The 26,161-nt window shown below is 38.5% G+C and overlaps 1 protein-coding gene across 1 annotated transcript in view; it reads right to left on the minus strand.

Moving 5' to 3' along the window:
* ABCD2 (ATP binding cassette subfamily D member 2) overlaps positions 1–26,161 on the minus strand; it is a 42,520-nt gene that overhangs the window by 11,659 nt on the left and 4,700 nt on the right. The window contains exons 3-7 of the mRNA XM_005519192.3: positions 23,741–23,862; positions 20,804–20,972; positions 17,608–17,702; positions 16,027–16,172; positions 2,006–2,151 (exon numbers count right to left, since the gene is read on the minus strand). Coding sequence (XP_005519249.1) covers positions 2,006–2,151; positions 16,027–16,172; positions 17,608–17,702; positions 20,804–20,972; positions 23,741–23,862 — 678 coding nt within the window. The remainder of the gene's footprint in view (positions 1–2,005; positions 2,152–16,026; positions 16,173–17,607; positions 17,703–20,803; positions 20,973–23,740; positions 23,863–26,161) is intronic.

Raw genomic sequence — 26,161 nt, forward strand, 5'->3', positions numbered from 1 at the left:
ATGTCACAGATTTCCCCTCTGCTCCTACCTTGGAAATTGTCTCTTGCAAATGCCAAAGAAGAAAAGTGAACAAGTATATTATGGTCCTAAAAACTTCCTGGTATGTGGTAATCTCTCTCCCTATTTTCCAGCTTTGCCCACTTCTGTCGCTTTAGATCACAAAGCACCCAAGACATTTTTCCCCAGCAATTGTTTATGCAAACTTTTGCACAGTGTGCCCTTATCCTGAGCTTCAATATAGCACCAGTGAACATTAACAGTGTCCTCTAGACTTTGTAATAGATTGTGTGTGTTGTGCATGCGCAGTCAGACAGGCAGAACAGCAAGAACAGTAACAAATACTTTCTTTGGCATGGAAAGCAGCATGAGACTGATCCGAACCTGGGGTTTCAGTGACTGTAGCCAAGGCATCTTGCACATGGGGCACAGTGACTGCCCTGTCACCAGTTACACACTCCAGCTGCAGGGTCAGAAACCACAACCATGTGCACTCAGAGACTGCTGGGGTGTAGCTTTGGCCACCAAGAGTCACATGTTGTGCAGTCCAACCACACGTACCAGTGCACAGTGAATGCGCACACTTTGCAATTTAACTGCTCCTCCTTTTCCAGCTGTCCGTTCCAACACTCCTGCTTGTTCTTCTGCTATTTGGGCACATTCGTGAAGTAAGTGACTCAGGAATATTAACAGGAATAGTTGTAGTGTCAGTGTAGGAAGGAGAGGCCTTTTCTGCAATTGTTGCAGTCACTGAGTTTAGCTCTGCCTACTTGTATTATAGGATCAGATTTGAATATTAACATGAATCAGAATGATAGCAGATTCTTATTTTCTATTGCAACAGTCATTATTAGATTCTTAACAAAGAAGTATTAACTCATGGTGGAGAAGTATCTTTAGGTATACAATTGCTGTTGCAAACGATTACTAACTCCCACTCTAAAATGTGCAGAAAAGACTGAAGTATCCACATATACTTTAAAATAAATAAGACAGCTTCTGCCTCTTTAACAGAACAACTGGCTGCCATCCAGGAATGGGAATTTAGACATTGTCTTGGGATTCCCAGTAGTTGAAGCACTACTCTGTGTTGTCAGAACAATCCCAAGGCTCACCAAGCACACACAAGGGAAGGTACCTGATCAAAACCAGCACTGACAGCTGGTACATTTAGCACACCCCTTAAAGGAGTCTGAAGATCCTTTTTCTTCTCTCTAAATGTTACCAACTTTGTTCTATGTCTGTTTTAAAAGCATAATGATGGGGAAGAAATTGAAACTAGAGATTAGTGTCTGATAGGAACAAAAGGGTAAGAATTATTGCTGTGCTTGAAGAAAAAAAGCCATGAAATGCTCCAGTTCCTTAGATACAAAAGAAGCCTTTAGCATCTTGACACTTATAGTGACAGTGTATATATATATATATATATATATATATATATATACACTCACATATATACATATACACTCTCACTAACTCTGAGAACAAACAATGCTGAGAACACACAGCAACTTAAACAGCAAGCAGTAGATGGCAACATTCTACCGTCAGCCAGCATTGCTTGGTTGTTTTTAACTTGTTCGCTCTGGTGGGGTGGTCTCAGACACCTTCTCATGGCACACAGTCCTGCTGATCCCACAAACTAGGGAGCTGAAAGCACATCTGCTTGCAAATTGATATAGTCAGTGACATTACAATGTTTTAAGATACGTTACACTTTTTATGAAAATCAAGGAGGGTAAGTGATCCCACAATACCAGGAAAAGACAGGCCATCACATGATAGTGAGGATGTTCAACTTGGGCATGGATTTACTGTAGAGGGGACGAGCACTCAGCTCTTCCCCCTCTGCTAGCATCAGGAACAACAACCATGTGTCTGTGCAGCTCCCACAATCATAAAGGTCTGAATCTAGTTTTGCCAATTCAGTCAGTAAAGGCCAGTCACACTAAGACACATATACAAGTGACAGATTTTGTCAAGTTTTTAATAAAAATATGCAGTTTACCTCCTTCTCTTTGAACTATGTGGTACAGATGAACCATATGCAGAATAGACTCTAGATCTTGATCTTGGTAGCCCTTCTCATGCATGTCTTCCACTGAGTCTGGATAGATGACTTGATCTCGTAGTGTTCCAATGGACATGTAGGGCCTGAGGAACAATACAGGGAAACCGGTAATCTGGGGATGGCTTCAAGTAAGAACATCTTGCTGATGCTCTGTGAACACAGTGTAAGGCTTTAAACACTATGTTGTTAAAACTGGATTTATCCAGTGGGTACCTTGTGGGTGAACATTTTTCTAAACTTACCTTAGGGACAATGTATTGTTTCTGTAACAGTTGATTACATGGTAACAAAAAGGGTAGTGTTAGCATGGAAACACAATGACATATTAGGCAGAATAAATATTCACTTCATAGCCCATTTTGAATGCCTTCACTTGGACCTAGCAGAGCTATCCTCTATTCACAGTTTGGTATTCTTAAGAGATTTAGAAATTGATTTAAACACACACACAGGTTAAAATCAAGTTGTAACAAAAACATTGCAGCTCAAACTGGTAAAGAATTCCACGGTGTAGCAGGAGACATACAAGTCAGACAGGAGAGCACTGAAAATCTTCTTTGCACTGAAAACCTTCTTTCCCTACTTTTCTGGAGTATAGAATTCAGACTGGGCCTAACTTAGCTGGCTTCAGAAGCTGAAGCCTCTGAATTGCACTGCCTCTGAATTACAAAGTAGCACACATTGAAGGGGTTGGTCACCTTAAACCTCCCAGCACCAGCCTCCCTTTGCCAAGTACAAGGCTGTGCTGTATGTGAAGCAGCTTCTTAGTCACTATAATTCCAGACCATGTAATACCATGTCTTAATAGACAAGCTCTCTCCAATTTGAAACCAGAGTCCCCAGTCATGGTTGGGGAATGGCTATGGCCAATTGCCACAATGTCATGAGCTGTGCCCAGCCTCTGGTACAGCCGAGGACCCAAAAATCCTCCTAGTCCCAAAACAAAGAAAACTGAAAGAATAGTTTCACAGCTCTCTAAAAGATATCAGGCCATTCAGGTTAAGACAGCAAAGGCAACCTAAGACACATCTACTTGACCATTTCCTTCGCTGGTCAAAGCATTTCTTGTGAAGAACAAGTATCCATTCTGTCTCAAAGCTGCTGATAGCTCTTGGAAACTGGAAACACCACAGGAACAGTCTGTGAGAGCTTGAGTTTGGAAGGGAAAGTCAGAGCCAAAGAACAGTCAGGCTCCAGACTCTGTCCTGCTTTCTGTGCCAAGTGTACCACAACTCCCTCTGGGTTCATCTGCTAAAACAATACTAGTCTTATTAAAGCTGTAGTGCCAGGGGATGATGATAGGGAGGAGCAGTCAAAAGTGGGCCAGCAATGAGAAGGCTTCCAGGCAGCTTGCTCTTGCCACCAAGAACTGCTTCCAACAACTTCACAGTGTATTAAAAAGTGGTCAGTTTTCTTCCCTAAAAAGCTCTGAACCTGGGTGGTGGGAAGGTCTCAGTCATGCAGAGGCTTTGCCTGGCAGAGATGTGTGATACCTAAGCAGATTTCTTTCCTTCCCTTGGAGGTGTCTGCAGAAGGGTGTATTTATCCATTGGTATTCTGAGAGTCCCTAAAATACACCACAGAGTAACGTGAAGGAATTCACAGTGCAACAAATGAAGAATTACAGAACTAAAGCTGCCATAGAAACTAAAATTCACATGCAAGGTGGCATCAGTTGCACTGATTTTAGTGCTGCAAACATCCACGGTGAACTGTCTGTACCCGCCTGTGGTTAAACTACTTTTACCACCAACTGGGTGAGGTTGGGAAGGGCAGAGGATTTGAACTCTCTGCAAATATTTGGTCATCTCTGTTGTGGCAAGCACCCAGATGGAGCAAAACCAGAACCACAAGTCAAACGCAAGTACTGCTTGCTCCTCTTTGCTCACTGTTCTGCTCTCTGCTTATTGTGGCAATAGTACTGCTTTAGGCTGCTGCATGAACACTAGCACCAAGTGCAGTGAACCACTTACATTAATTGTGATATTGCAAAATCTCAACTCTAAACATTAAGTAACTTTATGAAGTAATGAGCCATTACATATCCACAATGCTCTCCATCTAAAATCCCAAAGGGCTTGACTTCTTGCATGTGTAGAAATCACTTCACTTGCTCCAAACTGCTGCCATCTCTGGGACAGAAGAGCAACTCCACCTGTGTTCAGAAAGTTTTAAGTCAGTGGGTAAGACTGTGTAATTTAGGTGACGCTGCAGGTAAGGGCAAGGAGGACAGTCACCTATCGTATAATTTGTCTGGGGTTTAATACCTTACTCTTGTGAAGTATGATCCTGTAATGACTAGCAGCTCTGAGATTTAACCTATAGCAAAACAGGGAAAGCAGTACTCAAACACACTGTGCCGGGACACTTGGTGCCATGCTGTTTACTGAGTCACCAGCACTGCTTCCTGGCACAGCTGGGTTTTCCTTCTGGCCTCCCAGCTAAACACACCAGTAATACCAAGCATGCCTCTCCCCACCTAGTTTGTAAAAATTACAGCAAAGCCCAGCTTGAAGTGGAGTGACAAACCCCATCAATTACTAATTAACTAGCAGAAACAAGAATGGCTTATAAGAAAACTACTTTTAAGAGGCAGGAACCATGTGTCCAAAGAGAGAGTTTCCAAAGCGGAAAGAGGCTAATTATATACTATACCAGTCAGAGTCCTCAAATGGAAGGAGGGAGACTTTAGTACCAATCTTTTTTTTCCCCAATGCTCCCCAAGATAAAATCCAGTAACTATCCTAACTCTTTACTAGCATTGTAAAACATTTAAAGGGGGATCTAATCTTATTTAGGTGCCTACTCTCAGGAGAGATAAATGGGTTTAACATTTAGCTCTCAGTTTGGCACCTAAGCTGCAGTAAGTGGCAGAAGATCACACATACACTTATATGTAGAGATTCCTATAGGTTTACTCTAGGTGGCTCCCTTTACCTATTACATAGATACTTTGGACCATTTTCCAAAAGCTCAAGATCTCTGCCTGACTCTCTAGGGGATACTCTGCATATTTGAATTTTCTATCACCTTGCTTGCCAATATCATAATTTTATGAGCTGCTACACTTTGTCTGGAATCACCTCAGAAAAACTCCAGCTATTGCAATGCTCCTGGTTTAGATTCATAGTAAAAATTCCAGTTTTCACCAACAGCAAATCTTGATCAACAGTGATCAACAAGAAACAACAGCCTCCATGAATCATAGTAACTTAATTCTTAATAATTCTTCAATGACATTAATAAAATAAACAGTCAAAAATGATGGCACCACCACTACAAATTTGAGAAAATAAAATGTCTTGAATGAATGTGAATTAAGTTCTTTTTAAGTAGAGTTGCATCCACTGCTCTCAAACAGAATGTGCTATCACCAAAGAGTTAAAAAATAATAAATAATATTTATCAAAATTTAAAAAACCACAACAGGCTATTTGTTTATCACACTCTGTCTAGTTCAAGGGATTTTAGGGCCAGATAAAGTTTCAGTAACTGTTCTAAATATATAAATAATTGATCTGCCTTTAAACTACCCTACACTGAACTTTGCTCTCCACTCATAAGTGGCCACAAACATCCTCTAAATATTTCAGATAGATCAGTTACCTAGTGGAAAAGCCTACCAGAGTGCTAAAGACCGTAGTACCAAGGAATATAGTTAACAGGAAATGAAATGCACAGTATGAAAGGCTGAATTCTGAAAGTATATAATTAGAACCTGGTATCAAAGGCTGAAAAAAACCCAATCACTCTGTGGCTCTTTTTTTCCCTTTTTTTTTTCCTCCCCCCCAAAAACCTGTGCACATTTCTACAAATAAACAATCTAGGAGCAAATAATAACCAGAAAGGTAAAAGAAGCCTTTAAATTGCTATTCATATTTAGCTATCATCTTATCTCATGATTTTTCACTATTACCAAGATCATAGACAGAATATTACTAGAACTGGTCAGATGGCCAAAATGTTTAAAGTGAGCAATTCACATAATTATTCAGTTCAGCCTGTTTGTATCTTGTGATAGACACAGAACACACAAAAACACATGTATAATTAAAATAAAACCCCAAACAATTTCTACAAAATTTTAACAGCTAATGCATTCTGAAATAATTATACCACTTGCAATCAATCAAATGAAAAGAAAATACTCTCCTTTTCTTAAACTACCTCTGGCAGTACTGATGATAAAAGGATTATTTGGATGGATGAGCATGAAGATCAATGAATTGAAGAAAAAACGAAGAGCTGTTCTGGAAAAGGCTCTAGACTGTCAGTCCCACCAGGCATAGTCCAGCCTGGGAGGTGTTTCTGAGTTTTATCACAGCAGTATAACAAACTGAGCAAGGCAGTTTCCCTCTTCTAGAATGATCCCAAATTATTCAGTTTTGTAGATGAGAAGTGACACCTTATTTCAGAGGGAGGAGGAAGTGTAGACAGCAAAGCCTCTAGAGCAAAGGCTGGTTTTGCTCAGGGTTTCTACAGTGCTTAGTTGTCCATAGTGTAACTTTTTCCATGCACTGTGATATGAATACACAAGTATTCATAGGGCAATAAGTGAGAGTTTCTGCAGTGAAACACCTGCCAACAAGCAAGAAGCCATACACACTGCTCTGACTTCCTTCTGCTATCTGCTGTGAAACACTGCATCACACAGGACAGAACATGACAGAATAGAGACACACCATGTATACGGATACATGGAATATTATTATAGACATTTATTAAGCATTATTGGTACGTGATGCGGCTCTTCAAGGGAGCTGTAGTAATATGAAGAAACTGGGATTGATAGGGTATAATTAATGCAAGATGTTAGGCAAATAACCAAGCCTGGAAAAGTCTTCCCTCTTGGGAAAGCCACACTCATCTAAGCAAGGTATGTTCACACATGATGAACTGAAGAAAAAATCCCACCTGCAACATTCTCCCATGAGACCATGACATAAGTAATGGATAAAGAACAGTGAAGCAAAAACCCAGTATTGTGGGGATTATTCTGCATTGTCAGCAGAAGAGACTCATCTCACCTAGAAATTATTCATGTAAGTCTGAGTTAGTTACCCCTGGCCCTCTCTGTAGTCAGTGGTGTTGTCTAGTGAGCTGGTCCTAGGACATAAAGCAAGCAGCTGCAGTGACCCCAGCTGCAAGACTGTTATGCATTATGGAGTTTGTGATCCGTGGAACAGCTGCCAACCATGGGCCATGGGCCTGTGCTATACACTGTGTTGGGCTGTGCTGCACATAGAGCTTGGACTTCAGGCCTGTGCTGCACCGCACTTATCTCCTGGGTGCAGGATAAACTTTGTCAGCTAATCTTCACTGAGGAGCCTGCAAGCAGCTTCCACTTGGCACCAGCAATTACACTGCCAGCTTGTCCTTGTCTTTATCTTGAAGTGAAGCAGCATGTTCTCATGGTAACATCCTTTGGTCTGACAGTGGAAGTGACAAATGGCATTGTTTACTCCTAAGAAAATCCTACCAGAGTGCTCAAAACCATTGTGCCAAGGAACCTTAGCACAGATGGGCCCAGGCATAGCATACGCTATGCTGTGACTAGAGGTCTGTCTGACGCTGCAATATGCTGGGCTCCTGGCATCTGATAGGATTCAAGTACCACAAAACTGGTGAAGGGACTGGAGCATCTCTCCTAGGAGGAAAGAGACCTGGGGGTGTTTAGCCTGGAAAAGTCTCAAGGGGATCTTATCAACTTATATAAATACCTGAAGGGAGGGTGCAAAGAGGACAGAGCTGGGCTCTTCTCACTGGTGTCAACTGACAAGATCAGAGCTAATGGGCACAAAATGAAACAGGAGATGCCATATGAGCATCGGGAAACAATTTCTCACTGTGAGGGTGATCCAGCACTGAAGCAAGTTTCCAGAGAAGCTGGGGAGTCTCCATGCTTGGAGATACTCAAAAGCCATTTGAACATGGTCTTGAGCAAACGTGGTTTAGCCTGGAGGCAGTCAAACACAGAACTAAAACCTAAAAAATGTGTCAGACTGAGCAAACCATGGAGAAGCTGGGAGAAGGCTGAATTACCTTAGAGCTAGGACACAGTTCTGGAGTTTTGGAGCCCAGGACACAGGGGCAGGCAAATGGCAAAGCCTAAAGGGCACGGGAAAAACTACTACAGTCTCTTCAAGAAGGTTGGCTATGTCTACTACCTGGATTTTTAAAAGCATAGGGCATCAGAACAGAGTTTCTGATTGAAAACTATAGTAGGAAGGAGGAGAAAAGACTTATTCCCAGGGAAGTTGATACCAGTTGTTAGAGCTTTCAGCTGTTGTTCCCTTACAAAAGCCAGCATCCTTTCAGTCTTTTCATATCAAGCTTTTTTTGACAGGCAGATTTTGTAATTTATGTTTCCCAGTGCTTCTTGTTGTTATGTAACCAAATGGTTTCTCATTACTTGATATGTATAAGGCATTTGAACCGTACTTTATGATGCTCCTAGGTAAAATATTATAGAAAAAGTAAACAGTTGCCATTCTGTTCATCTGTCAAAGATCCTTTGTTGCACAGTTGCAGGACAGGTGCATTAAGCTGGACATAACTGCTCAAGTTGGACAGAGTAATGGGAGCTTAGTGCAGAAACTAGGTCATGTAAATGCAAACACCAGATTACTCCCTAACATGCAACTTTGTCTGTACCACTGCTAAGCTACACAGAGTTCTCAGTTAACCTCTAGGTGAATTTGTTCCCCTGACACTGTATCAAAACTAAATTTTAAAGGCAAAAGAAGTTATGGATACCCCATTCCTCTAAATGTTCAAGGCCAGGCTGGACAGGCCTCTGTGCAATCTGGTTAGTGGAAGGTATCCCTGCCCATGGCAGGAGGTTGGAACTGGATGGTCTTAAAGGCCCCTTTTAACCCAAGGCATGCTATGATTCTTTGAGCTGCTTGTATTAGCAAAATGAACCCAACACAGATAAAATAGATTGTCATTGTTTTGCAGGATAGAGCCTATAAACACCAGCCATGTATTCAGCTCTTGCAACCTATTAATGGCTTTGTAATTATGTTTGTCAAGCTTAACCTGGCTATGTACTTAAAAAAAGTTCTAAGTTTATTTTTCCTAGCTTTTAAATGAAGTTTCATAAGCAGTCTGGGACATACAAAGATGACTGGAGTATAACTTGAGTATTTATCAACATGTCTCAATTCCTCACCCACATCTGGTCCTCTCCCATAGCCACAGCTTGCTCCACACACATGCCATAGTCTGAAGACACTAAGGGACCACAACCCTGGAGAATGCTGAAGTCTTTCACAAACATCAGTTTAGCAGTAGCCCTTAAATGTTGGATTTATGCAGTTACACTTTAAACTTAAGGTAAACCCCAGCGCAGCAAGTTGACTATACATTTCAGTCTGGAATTTATGCAACACTTAATAACAGAAAATACCTCTAAACTGTGCTTTAATCAGCTGAGTCTTGTGTCTGGGCAGTAGAGAAGACACCTGGCACGGCTTGAGGAGGAGTAGCAGCTAATCCACAAAACCATTCCCAGTGTTGGTGAATTTTGAGCACGGTGTCCTACCAATAAGTACTGCCATTACTTGTGAGCAGTCAGCACATAGACCTAATAATAAACATTCAAACTTTACACCTCTGAGTGAGCCTTCAGTGGAAATGGAGAGGTTTCACAAAGATCCCAGCAAGCAAAGCTTCAGCCAACCTACAGAGCAGCAAGACAAGAACTTTTCTATTCTAGATGAGGCAAGATGGAACTTTCCTCAATCAGGAAGGATAAGTGCAAGCATTTCTATAGGAATGCCAAAAAGATGAAATGGAAGAAGCTGTGCCCTGACCAAGGGGAGAGCCTGACAGCCTTCTCAGATGCTAGGCCAGTTTCTACCAAACAGCAGAACTGAGGTAAGCTGTCTGGAACTGATTAATCTCAAAAGAGGAAAAATAAGATACAAAGTAGCAGGCAATCTTTAAAGCATATCTATATCAAAATAGTGCAAACTATTGCACACAGTATGAAGTGTGTTATGTTTTTTGTTAATACTTGTCTACCAAAGACCTTTTTCTCATCTGTCAGATAAGTGGTGAACTTTGGAAATAAACACACTGAGAAAGAGCATCATGAACTTGATAACAGCAAGTCCAACAGACAGATCCAGCATGCCAGGGAGCAGATATCTGTACAGCATGAGATGAACTGATGGCAGAGTATCAAAGGAACAAGTCAATATGGTGATGCACTATCAGCAAATGCTGAAGGGCAATGAGAATCGCTGGTGCAGTATTGGCGTGTGCAGAGTACAGCTTAACTCCATCTGACTCAACTGAAAAGATCATAGTTAAAGACAGAGCAGGATTAGCTGACAACAAACTAGGATGTGCAAAATACAACATAGGACAGAGACATTTGAGCCAATCTAAACGAGATGAGGCAACAGAACTCATATAGGCATATTTGCACAGCACTTCATTCAGGCTACTTCTCCAGCAGACCACATATTAACAAGAAAGTAGTCTGATACAGAAGGACAATACAGATACATACTCCATTTGCACAAACTCCCATGTGTCATATAGGGTATCTGAAAGTGAACCACAGCAATTTTGCAAGATTAAATTGTTTACATACTCAAGAACTGTTTCAGGATGAGAGTGGTCACTACTAACTACTTCATGCTTAAAACAACATTTGAGTTGTACTATAATCTTCAAATTTTCATGTGCTTATAAGGTAAAATTTACATTTCTTTTATTATTATTATTATTATATAAGAATAAATTATACATAACAATAAATAATAACAATATTATTATTTATTATATATTATTATTTTTATCACTCAGCACTGAAGCATTCTTGCTTCATTCATCCACATGATGAATATCCTTGGACTACCTGAGGCAAAGCACATCAGACATTTGGATTACTCAATAGAGCTAATGAGAGGAAAAATATCTCTGTGGCTGATGTAATTTTGTTTGGTTTCCAAGGATATTTTTAGAATACAGAAGGAAAAATGCCAGACAGGAAAAAACTTTTAAATGAACCCCCAAATAAAATACCAGAAATAGAGCATATGTATGCAAAACCAAACAGCTTAGGAGGCCCAGATAAATCTTTAAACTGTTCTATTCCATACTGTCCTAGGATTATTAAGAAGGTAAAAAGATATAGGTATATAAATTTTAAATGACAAAGAACAAACAACATTTAATACTAGTTTATCTTTGGTTGCCTCCCTTTAAGCATTTGATAACCCTGGTGTTGAATGAAATGTTAGAGATCTATTTGAATGAGCAATAGCAAGAGAGAGAGAATACAGAATTGGACCATTACTGTGACTGCTGAGAAATTGGGTAAGTCTTCTACTAGAATGGCACACAGAATAACAAAGAAACTATGCATGCCACTGGAGAAACACACCTCTCACAAAAATACATAAATTATAGTAAAAGCAAGCTGGAGAGGAAGAACAGTGACAATGGATGAGGAGAAAGAAGTACACTGCATTTCTCCAGGCTCTATGAGAATCAGTCCTCAAGAAAGAGAAAATGCTGATGGACATTTTAGATATGTGTTGTGCTAGGAAGACTCGAGAGTCATGATCAAAGGTTACAGAACTAACAGAGACTGCATGAGACATTCCTCCATGCAAGTAAAACAATATGACACAGCAGGCAGAAAATGATTAAAAATTTATATTACTAATCCAGTGATAATTAGAGCTTTACTGCAATTTACAGTGCAGAGATACTGAGGTATATTCCTGCGCTGTTGTCAAGGTAACCTGTAAGTATGTAGGTGTGCTGGCCTTTATATCAAAGTAAGGAAATGAGAGCCAACATGTGCAGAATCTCTTTCCTTACAATTGAAAAGGTTGAGACTCAGTTGGAGAGCAAGAAAAGCTGGAGTAAATGCTAGGAGGAATTGCATGCTAGAGCTAATTCCATGAAGATGGAGTCTCCTCCCAAGTATAAGACCAACAGAGTCTGGAGCAACAGGCTACTTTCAGATAGGCTGGGAAAGGCTAACTCCTGAAGTGCTTCAGATACATCTTGTGTCATCCTGTACAACTTCCTGAAAGGTGGGCATAGTCAGGTGGAGGTTGGTCTCTTTCTCCAGTCAGCTACTGACAGAACGAGAGAACACAGTCTCAAGCTGCACCAAGGGAAATATAAGTTGGATATTAGGAAAAAGTTTTTTATGGGAAGAGTGATAAAGTACTGGAATGGTCTGCCCAGGGAGGTGGTGGAGTCACCATCCCTGGATGTGTTTAAAAAAGGACAGGATGTGGCACTCAGTGCCATGATTTAGTTGAGGTGTTATGGAATGAGTTGGACTCGATGATCTTAGAGGTCTTTTCCAACCTAGTGATTCCGTGCATGTGATTCTGTGTGTGGTATATCTTCAGCATCAGTACTCATGTTACCCACAACATACTTTTGTTAATTATTTATTATTTTAAATGATATTTCTTGATTCTGATTTGAACTGTGATTCCTTACCAACTAGAGTGCCACAAGCATTTGTTTTTTCATTCATGCCACATTCTTGGCCAGTTGATTCAAAGAAGAATGCAAAGAGGTGGTTAACACAAACGAATCTCACTTTGCAAAAGAGGGACAGAGAGGAGTAGAAGAAGAGGTAAGAACATACACTCTGCCAGTTATTGAGTCTTCAATGAGATCTGAAAACTTGTTGAGGTATGACCAGTTCCTAGCACCGAAAAAACAAGCTGCTTCAGGCACCAAATGATGCTGGACTGCTTAAAGGCTCTTCATGCCTCTGTCTCTTTTGCCTGCCCCCTCTTCTGCCCATTCTCCACTTGGACAGGCCTGTCAGGGACAGTGGCAGAGCCTCTGAAATTCCGGGGCTTTTCTCACCCTGTTCCCAAAAGGGCAGTTTGTCACATCAGCATCCACCAGAACTGTGATTTGTTATAGATAAATTCTGCAAGGCCTGGTCCTATATAAGGGTAATAAAAAAGCCCTCACAATGATTCAAAGCAAAAGATAAAAAAACCAGTATAATTATGGTAAGTAATCTAAAACCCCAAAAAGACAGGAATTCTCAAGGCTGTTTTAAAGCCTACAAACCACTAAGTAGTGCTAACTGCAAAGTGCCTGCAGTGTGGATGAAATTTGGACTGTACAATGAGCTAATTCATGTTTTAATAAATCATAGTTTTGTATGTAGCTTTTGAATTCGAAAAAGACACATGATTTCCCACACATTTCTGGAATACTATGCTGGAATATTAAAAAACAGAATAGAAAAAATAATCTTTTCAATGAGCTCCTATTTACTGTGGGGTATTCTGTTGCTCAGTAGTCACTGTATTCTCCACCATTCATGTGTGCAGACGAGGTTTCCCACACTTGACTCAAAATGGGCTGATGCAGAATTAAACTCAGCCACAGGAACGCAGATGCTTCAATGGTAACTGTGTCCACTAATGGAAAGCCATCTGCTATGTCTTAGACCAGAGATGTAATGTATATACATAAACACAGGGATGTCATCCTAACCTGCTGCTCTGATGGACATCACCAATTCAAAAGCTTTCTGCTGTAGCACAATTTCACCTACCCACCAAACAAAACAGTGAGGTAGGCTGATGCCAGGTTGATCCTATCATACCATGTCCCAGAGCCTGGCAGTCTGAAACTTTTTCCAGAACATTTTCCAGATTGACAGGAACTCTTTTCCCTAAAGTTATGATGAAATACAAAAATGATGAAATGTAGGCAGGGCACTCTATTCTTCAGCCTAGAATTCACAGAATTATGGCTAACAAAAACAAACAAACAGAAGGTAATCCTGATAAAGCAGCAATTTGCACAGGGTTAATAATCAAAATGGTTGCACCAGCAAGACCTTACAAAACAAACCTCTTTAATTTGGGGATTTCAGGACAGTTTACAAACCAGTACAAAAATTCTAAATGCATACTGGAGCCAGGGACAGACAAAAACTCCAAATAAATGCGTGATTTACTTTAGTCCACAAATAAAAGAACTATTAAAACACTCACAGGTAGATTACAGGCAAAAAAAAAAAGAGAAAAACCTGGACCACATAAGGCAATCCACAAAAAAGTCCTAAAACTCCAGTAGATCTGTTGCAAATCTTGTCCCAAATGTACAAACTTTAAGTTAAAACTGGATACCCTTCAAGCAATTCATAGTATCTCAGATATTCATCTTTGTATGCCCAAAGAACAAATATATTGGGCAAAAAAGCAATTTGAGATCCTCAAGGACAGCTGAACAAACTTGTCTTTTATCAACCCCTTCAGCCACATTACCCCAGAAATCCCTACAAGATTCAGTCTCAGTCCCTGTCCAAACACAAGACACTTATGAGTGACAGGCTACATTTCTGAGTGTACAAAATGCAACCTGACACAGCTGAATTGTCCACCAGAGTAGACTTCAGAATCTTCAGCAACAGTCAAAGTGTAGCACTTTTGCAGAAGAGCCCTCTCTGTCACTCACTGTTGCCCCATTTACCCAGACACTGCTCTGTCCCTTGGGAAGGGAATCACAGAGCTCACCAAGAGCCACAGAGCTGAGCTAAGGCAGTGTCCCTTGAGTGCTGCAAGGACATCCCCCTTCCTGTTGGGGATCCTAGTAGGATGGACTGCATATGCCAATCCCTACATGGCTTTGGTCACAGAGGGCTGCAAAGATATTGCGTATATCATGACTAAAACTTTTTGAAACGTTTCATAGAAGAGGTTTGCTGGACAAATTCTTCCAGCACTGCAAAGTTATGGGAAGTAGCTAACAAAGAACTACATTTATGTAAATGAAAACTCAAGAGATGTGATGCAATCCTCTCAACCAGTACCTTGGCAAATCCACCTGAATGCAAGGTGAGTCTGTTTGCTTTCAGAGAATAAAGGGAACATAAGTGAAGGGAAAGAGCTGTAAGCAAGCCAGCCACATATGCTGATCTGAACAGGGGCTGGGATCACACAGAGGAAGAAGTGGGTGAAACTCAAGATTTTCTTCAAGAAAAAGATTCAGATTAGCTTATGTTCTGAGTAAACATTTAAGAATGTTCTGCACAATGGGTATTCTGAAATAATGTTTTGAAAAACATTTAATAAAGCATTTTGCTCCAAGCTACTGAATAAGTCTTGAGTGAATCAGAAAAATGACAATGGCTAGGAATAAATTATACAGATATTTGAAAAAATCATAAAGCAGTGTTCTTTGCTACCTTCACCTGCAGCAAGGAAAATTTACTGATCAGTTCAGTAGATTCCATTCATTTTAATATCTTCTATTTTTTAAACAAGGCTAAAAACTGTGATCATGAATACTTCTTTTGCCCATGGGAAGAAATTAACTACAGGAAGCAAAGATTCAGTGTTTGACTTTGCTTTAGCAAAACAACATAGTTAGAGGTCTCTAAGGAGATATTCTAGAACCAATTGCATAACAGTATGTACTGAGAGTCCAACAGCTTGTCAAAGTACAAAGAAAGCACAACAAAGCCAAGCTGCCATTAGTGAAATGAGCACATATTATTAAAAAGGCAATTTGCAGTTACTGTCGGATGGGATTGTGGTCTTGCAGTGTGCAAGTTATGTTTTGGTTACTTTGACACTTAAGAATTAAACCACTCTCCCTTGTTTCAATCCTTGGTTTTAAAAGAAATCAGATTTGAGATATACTAGATCTATTTCAAATTTCTTTCAGACTCTAGTCCACTCCCAAGATTTCAACTACCCAGGACTTTAGCCATCTGAGAAACACAGGCTCCAACACAAGTGTGTGTGAGCCCTTTCCAGTGATTAATGATGTTGCATCACCAGTGAGAAAATATCTCTTTCCATAAACACTCTCACACACCTGAGGTTGTGCTTACCATCTTTTAACTTGGATGTACACATCACAGATTAGAAATGTGAGAGGGAGGGCCAAAATTCATGTAACCAGATAAGAGGCATTACCTTCAGCAAGACACATACCTTTGTGGTATATAAAACATGTGTTGTGGAGGGGGCTTATAGAGAACTCCTTCATACACAGGCCACAGACCACTTAAAATTCTGAAGAGTGAACTCTTTCCACAGCCATTGGGTCCAGTGATTAAAAGATTCATCCCCTCCTCAACCTGCAAAGGGGATGAACGTTCAAAGATGTTACTACACAGTGTATGTGGCACAAGAGAGACTAAGACCCCTAAGAGGGGTTACATAAACATTTATATAAAATTATCAACCAATTTCATTGATTAGCTGCATGTATTTATGCAACTATTCTGGAAAAAGTGGAATTAGATAAAATATGCAGGCTGAGATCACGAAAATATTTTTATTATATCTGAGTACCTCTATAAACTAATGTTTACAGTAGTACACAATAGTAATATTTATAGTAATGCATTATTATATACACATAATGTAATATGTAATACGATTATATTACAGTGTAAATACATCACAGTCAGAATCAACTGGTCTAATGCAGATTAGGTTCAAAGTGTTTTAAGCAGTGTTGTGCCTATCTGTGATATTAACTGCAGATATGGAAGGTCAATCGTGTGATTTGGAAAATTTATTTCACATTGCCATTTCCCACTTAATTACCTATGTTAACTTGGCTGTGATGCCAAGGATTTTTTTTACTCACTTGACTGCTACCCTGTGGATATATGAGTGTATATTTATGCATAATCACAATGCCATTATCTATGTTTTACAGAAATATACTGACTTCTGGATTTTCTTCGTTTCTGTCTCTTGAGACAGATAAATAAATAGAAATGTCTGCCTGATCATGAGGTTGTAATTTTACAATTCTGAAATTCCTACACTGAAGATGTTGCAAGTTTTGCCATAGCTAGGACCCTTTCTTCCTAGTTCCTAATTCAGAGGAAAAAGAACATCCTGCTTTAGCTAAATTAAAAGATCTTCTGTTAAACTTATTTCTGATAACTTCAACTCCTTTTAAAAAAGAACAACATCTGCACTGGAACATCAGATCAGGATACATATGAGAGTAATTCAGTAAAGGTCACTCATTAAAATTGTGAGCAAGTACCAAGAGGTGTCTGGAACAGCTTTTTAAAAACAATACAAGTTTCTACTGAATAAATCTCCCCAACTGGACTTGTGAACTATGCTGTCAGCTATTTGTCAGCACTGCTCTTCGTGAGTGTTCAAGAAAACTCTTTGTAAGTGATCAAGAAAAACTATGGGTTTGATTTTTTCACTGTTGCTGTGGCCTCAGACTTTTAAAGGAGCCTTTGTGAGTAAAGCATCCCAATTTGATTGAAATTTACTGGAGATGGATGCATACTCCATACACACCTTTGAAAACCTCAGGTCAGTTTTTCACCTGGCAACAGCAACAGAAATCCTCCCTTTTCTTTCTCTGAGCAGGACAAACTACATATGTCTGCCTCTATTGAGCTACTATGCCTACCTTTCTGGACTTCCCCTTTTATCCATATGCTCCTCCAAGTACTTAACATAAGGTATATGAATTCTGTGCTGTTTATGTTAATGTGATGGCAACAATCAGAAGATTCTTGCATATCATCTTACTTTGAAGTTTAGTCTGGAAACCACCACATCGCCATTCGGAGTAATTATAGGAACATTTTCACAAATAATTCCTTGATCAACATCAATTACTTTCCCTAGAAAGAAAAAAAACCAAAAATTAGAGTCTGTGAAACCCTCCATTAAGCAATCACTTCTGACAGCCTCTGTGCTACAACTGAGTATATTTTCAAGTAAGGACTGGTGTTTGAAACAGCTCTTTTATGTGCTCCAGGTTCCCCTAGTGGAAAATCTGGATAATAAATCTTAGCTAGTGCATAAGACACTGTCAACAGTAGCCAAGAATGCACAATGAAACCTAAATTTGATCCTAAACACAATGCACAGCATGCATCATAAATGTGACGCACTATAAAGATGTGTTCATTCAAATTCTACTTGTATTTTTGGCCTTCTGTTTTAAATAGCTGTTTAATACCAAACAGTAAAAAAGTTCAAGGGCCGCCTTAGCCACAGAGAAACCAGTAAACTTTCTTTTGAGGATTTAATTAGGAGTCACTACCAGCTCTGAAAGTCAGAGCACCTTTCAGTCTCCTCCAGTAATGAGACCAAAGAAGAAAACATCTAGTGGCTTGCTTCCATCTCTTTTCCATCCACAGACACTGTAAACATGTCTTGTAAGTATTTGCAAAGGCTTACATAACATTTCAGTCAGGTAGATACACCTGGCATTTGGATTTCTGGCAAATTAAATATACAGTCTCTGTTGGACATCTGGATACTCTGTAATACAAGGACTTTAATATTAACTGTCCTGGAAATAGTAGAAGAATGAAACTAACTTCTCAGTCACCTATTAATGGTCCTGTCTAAGAGAAACCAACGGCTGGATTCCTAGAAAAATATTAGAAATTAACTTTATAAACAAGATGCAAAGGAAAGATACTTCTCTTTGTATTAGAAAGCTGTTTACTTATAATTTAAACTAATCTGAATAACGAAAAATGTAACAAAGACCAAGTTAGTTATTTAGTTAATTATAAAAGGCTCTGGTAGCATTTCCTTCACTTAAGTTTAGTGTCACATTTTTCATTTAGAGGCTTTTTGTTCAGTTGCTTTCAACTTTGCCAAACTGTAACAAGCTGGGCAGAAATTTTTATACCAATCAGTCCAAGCATTCCTTTTTCATAAAATAAGTTTTACTTAAAACAGCATGAGATTATGAGGAAAAAAGTATTTTTCTGTTAAAAAGAAATTACTTTGATAGAGTGGGGACATTGTAGTTAAAATAAATCAATGATAAAATATAGTCAACTAGTAAGAGCTAAGTAAACTTAATTCTCATTTCCTAATCCTAACTTCACAGCATTTGATTGCAACTTTAGCATGCTTTTAAAGTATATTTGTGTAATCAGAAATGCAATTTGACAGTATTTGTACAAGACATACAAAATTCTATTTAATTTTTTAAATTATGAATTATTAAATATGCTACAAGGCAATGTTATTATCTGTAAAATATTATTATCATTCTCATATTTTCACTCTCTTACTGACAACAGTAAATGCAAAGCACAAAATAGATATTGCTTAGTTACAAAGACTTATACTGGATGATTCAAAAGGAAATAAGTATTATGTGTTCAAAGAGCCATTGGGGAAGCTGAATGTTGTGATTTTTCTCCTCTAGCAATGCAAACACATATGAGTGTGTGACCACGTGTACTTTTATCCACATGCAACAGACTCTTCAGGGATTTCTGAAGTATTGCGACCGAAAGGAGGGAGGAAAACCAGTATTACAATAGCACTTGTCATAAAAAGTGTGGAGCCTGTGGCCTAGATTCATCTGGCCTAAATTCTTCTTAAATCCTTGTGCACAATGCTTGGTCTTGGCTAGCTGCCTCTGAGAGCTACAACTACACAACAGCACATGCTAGTCACCATGGCTTTAGGAGGAATTCTGACTGGATGAAAAGTGACTGTAGTGGAAGGAAAACTTGGGAAAAGGTTGCAGAGAAAAGAAGAGTAGGGTTTAGATATACTAGACCTAAAGGGAACATGAAGAGCACACTCGCATATCTGAACTGTATTTGGTTTTGGTTTAAAACAGTTATCTAAAAAGAGCCCCCAAATTACTTCATTGCTCCAGGAACTACAAACCTTTTCTCATGTACATGACAAAATGCAATAGTTATAAAATGCTATTTCTTTTAACATCAGCCAAGTATTACCAAGATCTACAAGATTACATCAGCTATTTTCATACCTATCCACCACACTGCATCACACTTTGTTATGATGAACCTTGTCAGAGGACTTTTGAGAAATATGAGCTTAAGGGCAGCACTGTTGAAATCACTGCAAGAAGTTATTTCACAAAGAACCCTTTGGGGCCTATAACTCTACTGAGTCTTAACTTTTCAAAAGCTAAAGGGAAAGAATGAGGGTTTTCAACACCACAGAGGGCAGCAGCAGAAATGGTATGTTGGGAAAATAAGGAAAAACCCACTGCAAAAACCTGCCTTTGAGTACCTCAGAGAGAAGCTGGATGCAAGATGCAGAGAGAGGTGGCACACAATGGAGCACAGAAAGAAATGGATGTACACAGAAAATGTTCAGGGAGGGTAGAGACAGAAAGACAGTGGCACCATAAAGACACAGGATGGGGTCAGGAGGGAAAAAGTATATATTGATCAGATCATTTGGGAGGTGAAAAGAAGGACAAAGTTGTCATTTTCAGTTGAAGATTTCCATTAAATTATCAAAAAATGAGCACAGGCTGATCCTTAATTGTGGAAAACATAGCTTTTTTGAGAAAAAATACTGAACTAATCTGTCTTTTTTCCTCCTACCTCAAATAAAATAATGTTATGGTTGAAGATGAAAATGTTACAGTCTCAGGTTTCCAAAAAAAATGAACAGTCTGAGGAAAACAGGCACTGTCAGTATAAGAATGCTAACATCACCATCACATATAATAGTATAGTTGAAATGCCTTTTCATAGAAAGTTTTTACAAAAAACATTTGAGCCATTTTGTGTATTAGAAAAGCACACCATAAGGACAGAATTATAAGGTAGCAGGGGGTTAAAATGAAAGGCAACATGGTCTCTGGGGCGTTAAGGCTGAGAGGCTGATTAGTTACAGGAAGAAAACCCTCTGTTCCCCTCTTGTCCCACTGCACCATGCCTACCCCACCGCCCCTGGGAAATTCATACAAATATAAATTAATTACCTTTGATTTCTAAAGGCCCATCAATGTGTAACTCTGCTTTATCTTCACTCCTGCTGTTGTTTAAAGATGCTTGAATAACAGCAGTTCTTTTGTAGATGCCTCTCTTCACCTCATCAAAGACTGAAAACATATTGTAGACACGGGCGGTGTAGCCTGCTAGCTCAGTGACCTGAGAAACAACAAACACCTCATTTCAGTTATACTTCACAAATTCTACAAATTAAATGTTTGGCCAAAGATCAACATTAGCAACAATGTAGGTCAACAACCATTCATTTTCATTCCTTGAATTTCTATGCTAACCCATATGCCACCTGTCGCTCCCACCAATCAGCAGAAAGGACAGTTTGAGTTAAGCCCATGTAAACTATGATAACCCCAATAAATGAAGAGGTTGTAGAGACTGCTCATTTCTGTAGGCTTCAATGAACAGAGAGCAGCTACTAACATATCTGAAAACAAAGAGGCTGGTACACAAGGAAAAAAAAATCTTTGCATTTTCCAGCAAAAATAGAAGTCCATAGAAGTGAGAAAAAAAATGGCATCTATAATTACTTATGTTTGCTTGTTTTATTCCAGAAACCTCATGTGGGTGAAGTGTGCTTTTCTGTGTAAAAGAGGCAGCACCAAGGCACCCTAACCTAAAATACAGTACAAACCAGAAGTGAGTCTTCTATCAACTCCATGCTAAATCTGACACCTTAGAATAGAACCGGGTATTTTTAAGATGGTGAAGTCTCTTAAAAGGCTTTCTCCATTTTTTTTGTTTTGGTCCATTTGTCACATTTTTCACCTGGTGAAGACAGAAACAACAGATCTCTGGACCTGGTAACTTCATATTCTTGGGCTATTTAAGAGCTTCCAAAGAACTGCCTTCATCTAATGGTATTAAGGAATTAAGCCAAGGCCTTTCATTTTAAATGTATTATTAGATGGTTTTAAAAGGATACATCTTTATACAAAACGCAGAGAGGATAAGAATAACAAAATTAGATCAAGATTATAAAATCCTTGGTTTGCTGTGGTTAAATATGGTTAATAATAAACCCCATGACTGAGTTCACCCATTATGGTGTACACAGTTCCAAGATAATTGGAAATAACTGGAAATAATTCCATAATTTTTCTGTAAATTTGCCTATTTGTGCCAGCCTCTGAAGTGAGTGCTAGTTCTGGCCACATGGCAATCATTTCACTGGAGGATGTTGGAGAGAATCCTGCATGTGATAAATGAAACTGTGCCAGCTGCACCCCAGGAGAACCACTGTGTAGTTAGATTCTATACCATGACTGTAGAAAATAATATGTTCAAACACTAAATGCTACCACCTAAACTACTGACTGCAAAGAAAAGTTGAGCCCACCTCATCTGCACAGTGAATTTCACTGAATTTAAGGAGGCTGCCTTGGTGGAGGAGGTGGGCAAGAAATGGAACTGCACTACCACTTGATGTGGGTTGAAGTACACTATCCTTTGGAAACTGCCTGAATCACAAAATGGGAATGACAATGTGGTTGCAGTGTCTCTCAAAGAGAAGTGTAAATGCAAAATTAAGATGGAAATTCACAGAACTGCTCTTTGGTTTTATGTTGTCCGGATTAATATCTTACCATGTTGTAGACAAAGTGAGTTAGTTCAGTTCTTCCTGTACTGTTTTGTGGGTACTTTTTTTGCCAAAAAATAAAACCACTATTTTTTTAAGTCCTCATGTACATTATGTAAATTACTTAAATGCTGAAAACAGAATAGATTATTACATCAGTGTATAACAGGTTATCTGGCAGTATCTTGGAGCAGAGATCAAGCAGGGGAACAGCTAAAAGAGTGTAGGTCAAAAATTATAGCCCATTAGAAGGACTTCTGAAAACAGCACAGACTCTGGTTTTGTCGAAGTCTGTGTCTGAAGGTGCCAAACTACCAAGCTGTAGCTTTTATGGCTGGATTTCAAATAACAGAATCCATAGTCTTTGATTATCTGCCTAGCTAATGCATCCCTCCTCACACTGTACTGGGAAAAAGGGTTCCCACCAAAGGGATGAGCAAACACCAATAAAAATATGAAGAACAAACATTCAGAAGGAAATGTTGAGATTAACAGCACTGCCTCACATTTCCTTGGCTTAACAGCTGGCATTTAAAGAAATCCACAAGAGAGACAACAGATCAAAGCCCAGTTCTACTGGAATTTGGGTATGGACCTGAAACTACATCTCTGATCCTCTAGATGAACATTCTGTACTTCTAGAGTACTTGTACTCCCAAGGTGAACTTTTTCCTGCTAAAATTTCTCAATTTTGAAAAATTATTTACAATTTAACAGGTTGACAAGATACTGCAAACAGCCTTACAGTTTATGTGACCCAGAAATAAGTATTAAATTCTCCTTGTTCTTCATATAGAAACAGGTTGCCTAATGAGATGGAGATAACCCCATCTCTGGAAACATTCAAGGTCAGGTTGGATGGGACTCCGAGCAAACCAACAGTAGTTGAAGATGTCCCTGCTCATGATGGGGTTGGACTAAAAGACCTTTAAAGAACTACAATTGAACTATTATATGCTTTCATGACACTTCCAACAGAAGAGTCCCAGTATACTCAAGGCAGACAGCCCAAATTCAGGTCTGTGCTTCAAACAGAAGAGGAATTTGAACCTTTATCACTGACATTCCAGGAACTTCTGTCGCCCTCTGATGACACCTGAACACAAGTATTAAAAATGACATCTACACTTTGCAATATACAGGCAACTATGCACTTCAGACTCTTTGTCAACTTAACCCTAAAGATCAAACTACCAGTTCAAAGATCTCCATGGATTTAGTTGTGATAGAATTTGCCTTTAAAAACTGCACTACTTTTTTAATATTTTATATTAAATATAAATAGTTTTTCATTTTTTCCTCTTCTGTTTCATGCATGCAGGATGTACAGTACCTCTTTGTATGAAGACATAATTCTTTCAATAGCATCTGCTCCAGAGATCAGCAAGTTTCGTGATGTAGTAAAAGCTTCTGTTCTTTCACTAACCATTGCCTGTTTCTGGCCATCTTCCAACTCTGAATGTAAAAAAAAAAAAGTAAAAAATATATTGTTAAAATATTCTGCAGAAAATTATCTCTACAAACTAAATTATTATTGCAATGTGAGCTATTATAGAGCAGGTTTGTTTTTTGGTTTTTTTTAAGAAGAATTTAACTCTATGAAGACAACTTTTCAGAAAGAACTGGTGAATATAACTTGGTCAAAAAGAGTAAGTGGGAGCATATGGAATTCACCTTGTTGCAAAACATCGTATTATTTTAGCTATTTATCTACATGGATTGTTTTCTTTTTAATATATCATCAAAAAACATAATTGTTTCAAAGTATGAATAAAGTGAAACCCAAGAGATTATCTGAAACAGATTTTTAACATAATTTTTAATATTTTTGCAATTATTAATTTTCAGCCTTACTTATTTACTGACTTCATGTAGAAGGAACCATTCACATTTGTGTAAATCTGATACATATATATAAATTATATTTCTGTAAGAAAGCAATAAACTCTTTGGTATCAAAGGCATGGTTTCAGTAGGATAACTCTTCCCTCACAATTAAGTTTCTTTCTTCATCTGACCTCAGAATGAAGTTGTGAGGCTTTATTTATGACACTGGATCCTGTTAACAAGAATACTCTTGCTCCAAAGAAAGGACTTGTCTCATAAGAATGTCAGCAGCATTAGGCAAGGAGAAAACAGCAGCACAATTTATAGAAGATACATGAGAAGCAAGTATATTTTACATATCTACATATACCACCTTGCTACCATGGGTCCCATAGATTGGACTTACAAGGTTTGTTTCCTGAAAGAAACAAGATTTAAAAAGAAGTGGCTGACTATTTTGAGGCTAAATGTTGTTTCAGTGTTTATAATTGCAACTACAAATCACTGGTGTAGTAAACCAGTGGTGCATTAAACCGCTCTTAAAGATTTTCCACATAAAAGATTTACAATGAAAGATCTAAAGGGTTTTCTGCATCACATAACTTTATATGTATCTCCATATATTGCTTAAATCTTCTGCAGAATGGGATCGGAATATTACTTTATTCCCTAAAGTTTGTTAAGTTTTTTCTAAGTTTCTTTTTTAAATTAAGCTGATGCTAGGAATCATGCTAGGCAGGGTAATAGGTGGGTCCACTGTGGCAACTCCTGTACTAGCAATTGCTACTAATATCCGTATTTTCACAGTGCTCATGATCAAGAAAATCTAGGAGGAATTACTTGCAGGTGTAATGCAACCATAAATTTCATGGGCTAAGTCAAGCAATGCAAGAGTAGAGCAAATAGCATTTTCTTACTCTCACCTCCCTGACAGATCATATTCTAGAAATCTGGTGTCTGAAAATCTACAGGCAGTACCAAAGCCAGATGTATCCTTCCGTGTTTATTAGTTAAACATAAATGTTATTTTGTTTTCATTCACGCGTCCATAAAGGTATTCCTGCTAATAAGATCAATGAAAAACACTGAAATACACTGTATTTCAGTGAAATATACTAGAATAATTATCTAATTATATATGTATTTATAAATAAATAAAATATTAATTTATTGATGTTATTGTTATTATTATTGTTATTATTATTTATTATTATTACAGAGAAATAAACTGCAATAGTTATTAAAATAATTATTACACTGAATTATTACACTGAAATACAGTGAAATAATTAATGAAAAACTTTTAAAAATTGCTACATCATAACTTTTCATATGTGTGTGTGTGTGTGTGTGTGTGTGTGTGTGTGTATGTATGTATATATATACATACACACAGAAAACCTATGTTATTTTTCCTGGTTTTAATTATGATTTTTTTTTCACTTCAGTTCTACATCAACACACTGTCAACCACTTGTATGCAATCTTGCTGAGACACAATGAGAGACATGCTTTTAAAAAAACAAACAGAAAAGCTCTTACAAAAAGCTCTTGCAAAGGAAAGATTATAAAATTCTAACTGATGTGGTTCTCACCTAAAAAAGTTATTTCCACTCCAAGAAGAATGCATTTCATGAACAGGGAGAATTCAGTTAATTCATTAGTAAAAGGGGAATTGAAATTTGTTTATTTCTGAAAAAAGCAATTTTTGCTGATCTTGTTGGGCTTATAGGACATGCAGCCTATGCTATGTAGAACTACCACAATTAAATCATGTAGGAGTCAGATATGGCTTAACTACATTGATGTAGCATTCCTCCTTAATGTAAATGCAGTATTTACTGATGGCTGCTTCCAGCACCCAGGCCAGCTCATCTAGCAGGAGTTTAAGGATCCCCCACAAGCCACCGCATCAGTCAGTTTAGGG

Source organism: Pseudopodoces humilis, chromosome 5, assembly GCF_049639895.1.
Source record: "Pseudopodoces humilis isolate 2021_Gansu_Grassland_sample_001 chromosome 5, ASM4963989v1, whole genome shotgun sequence".
Lineage (NCBI taxonomy): Eukaryota > Metazoa > Chordata > Aves > Passeriformes > Paridae > Pseudopodoces > Pseudopodoces humilis.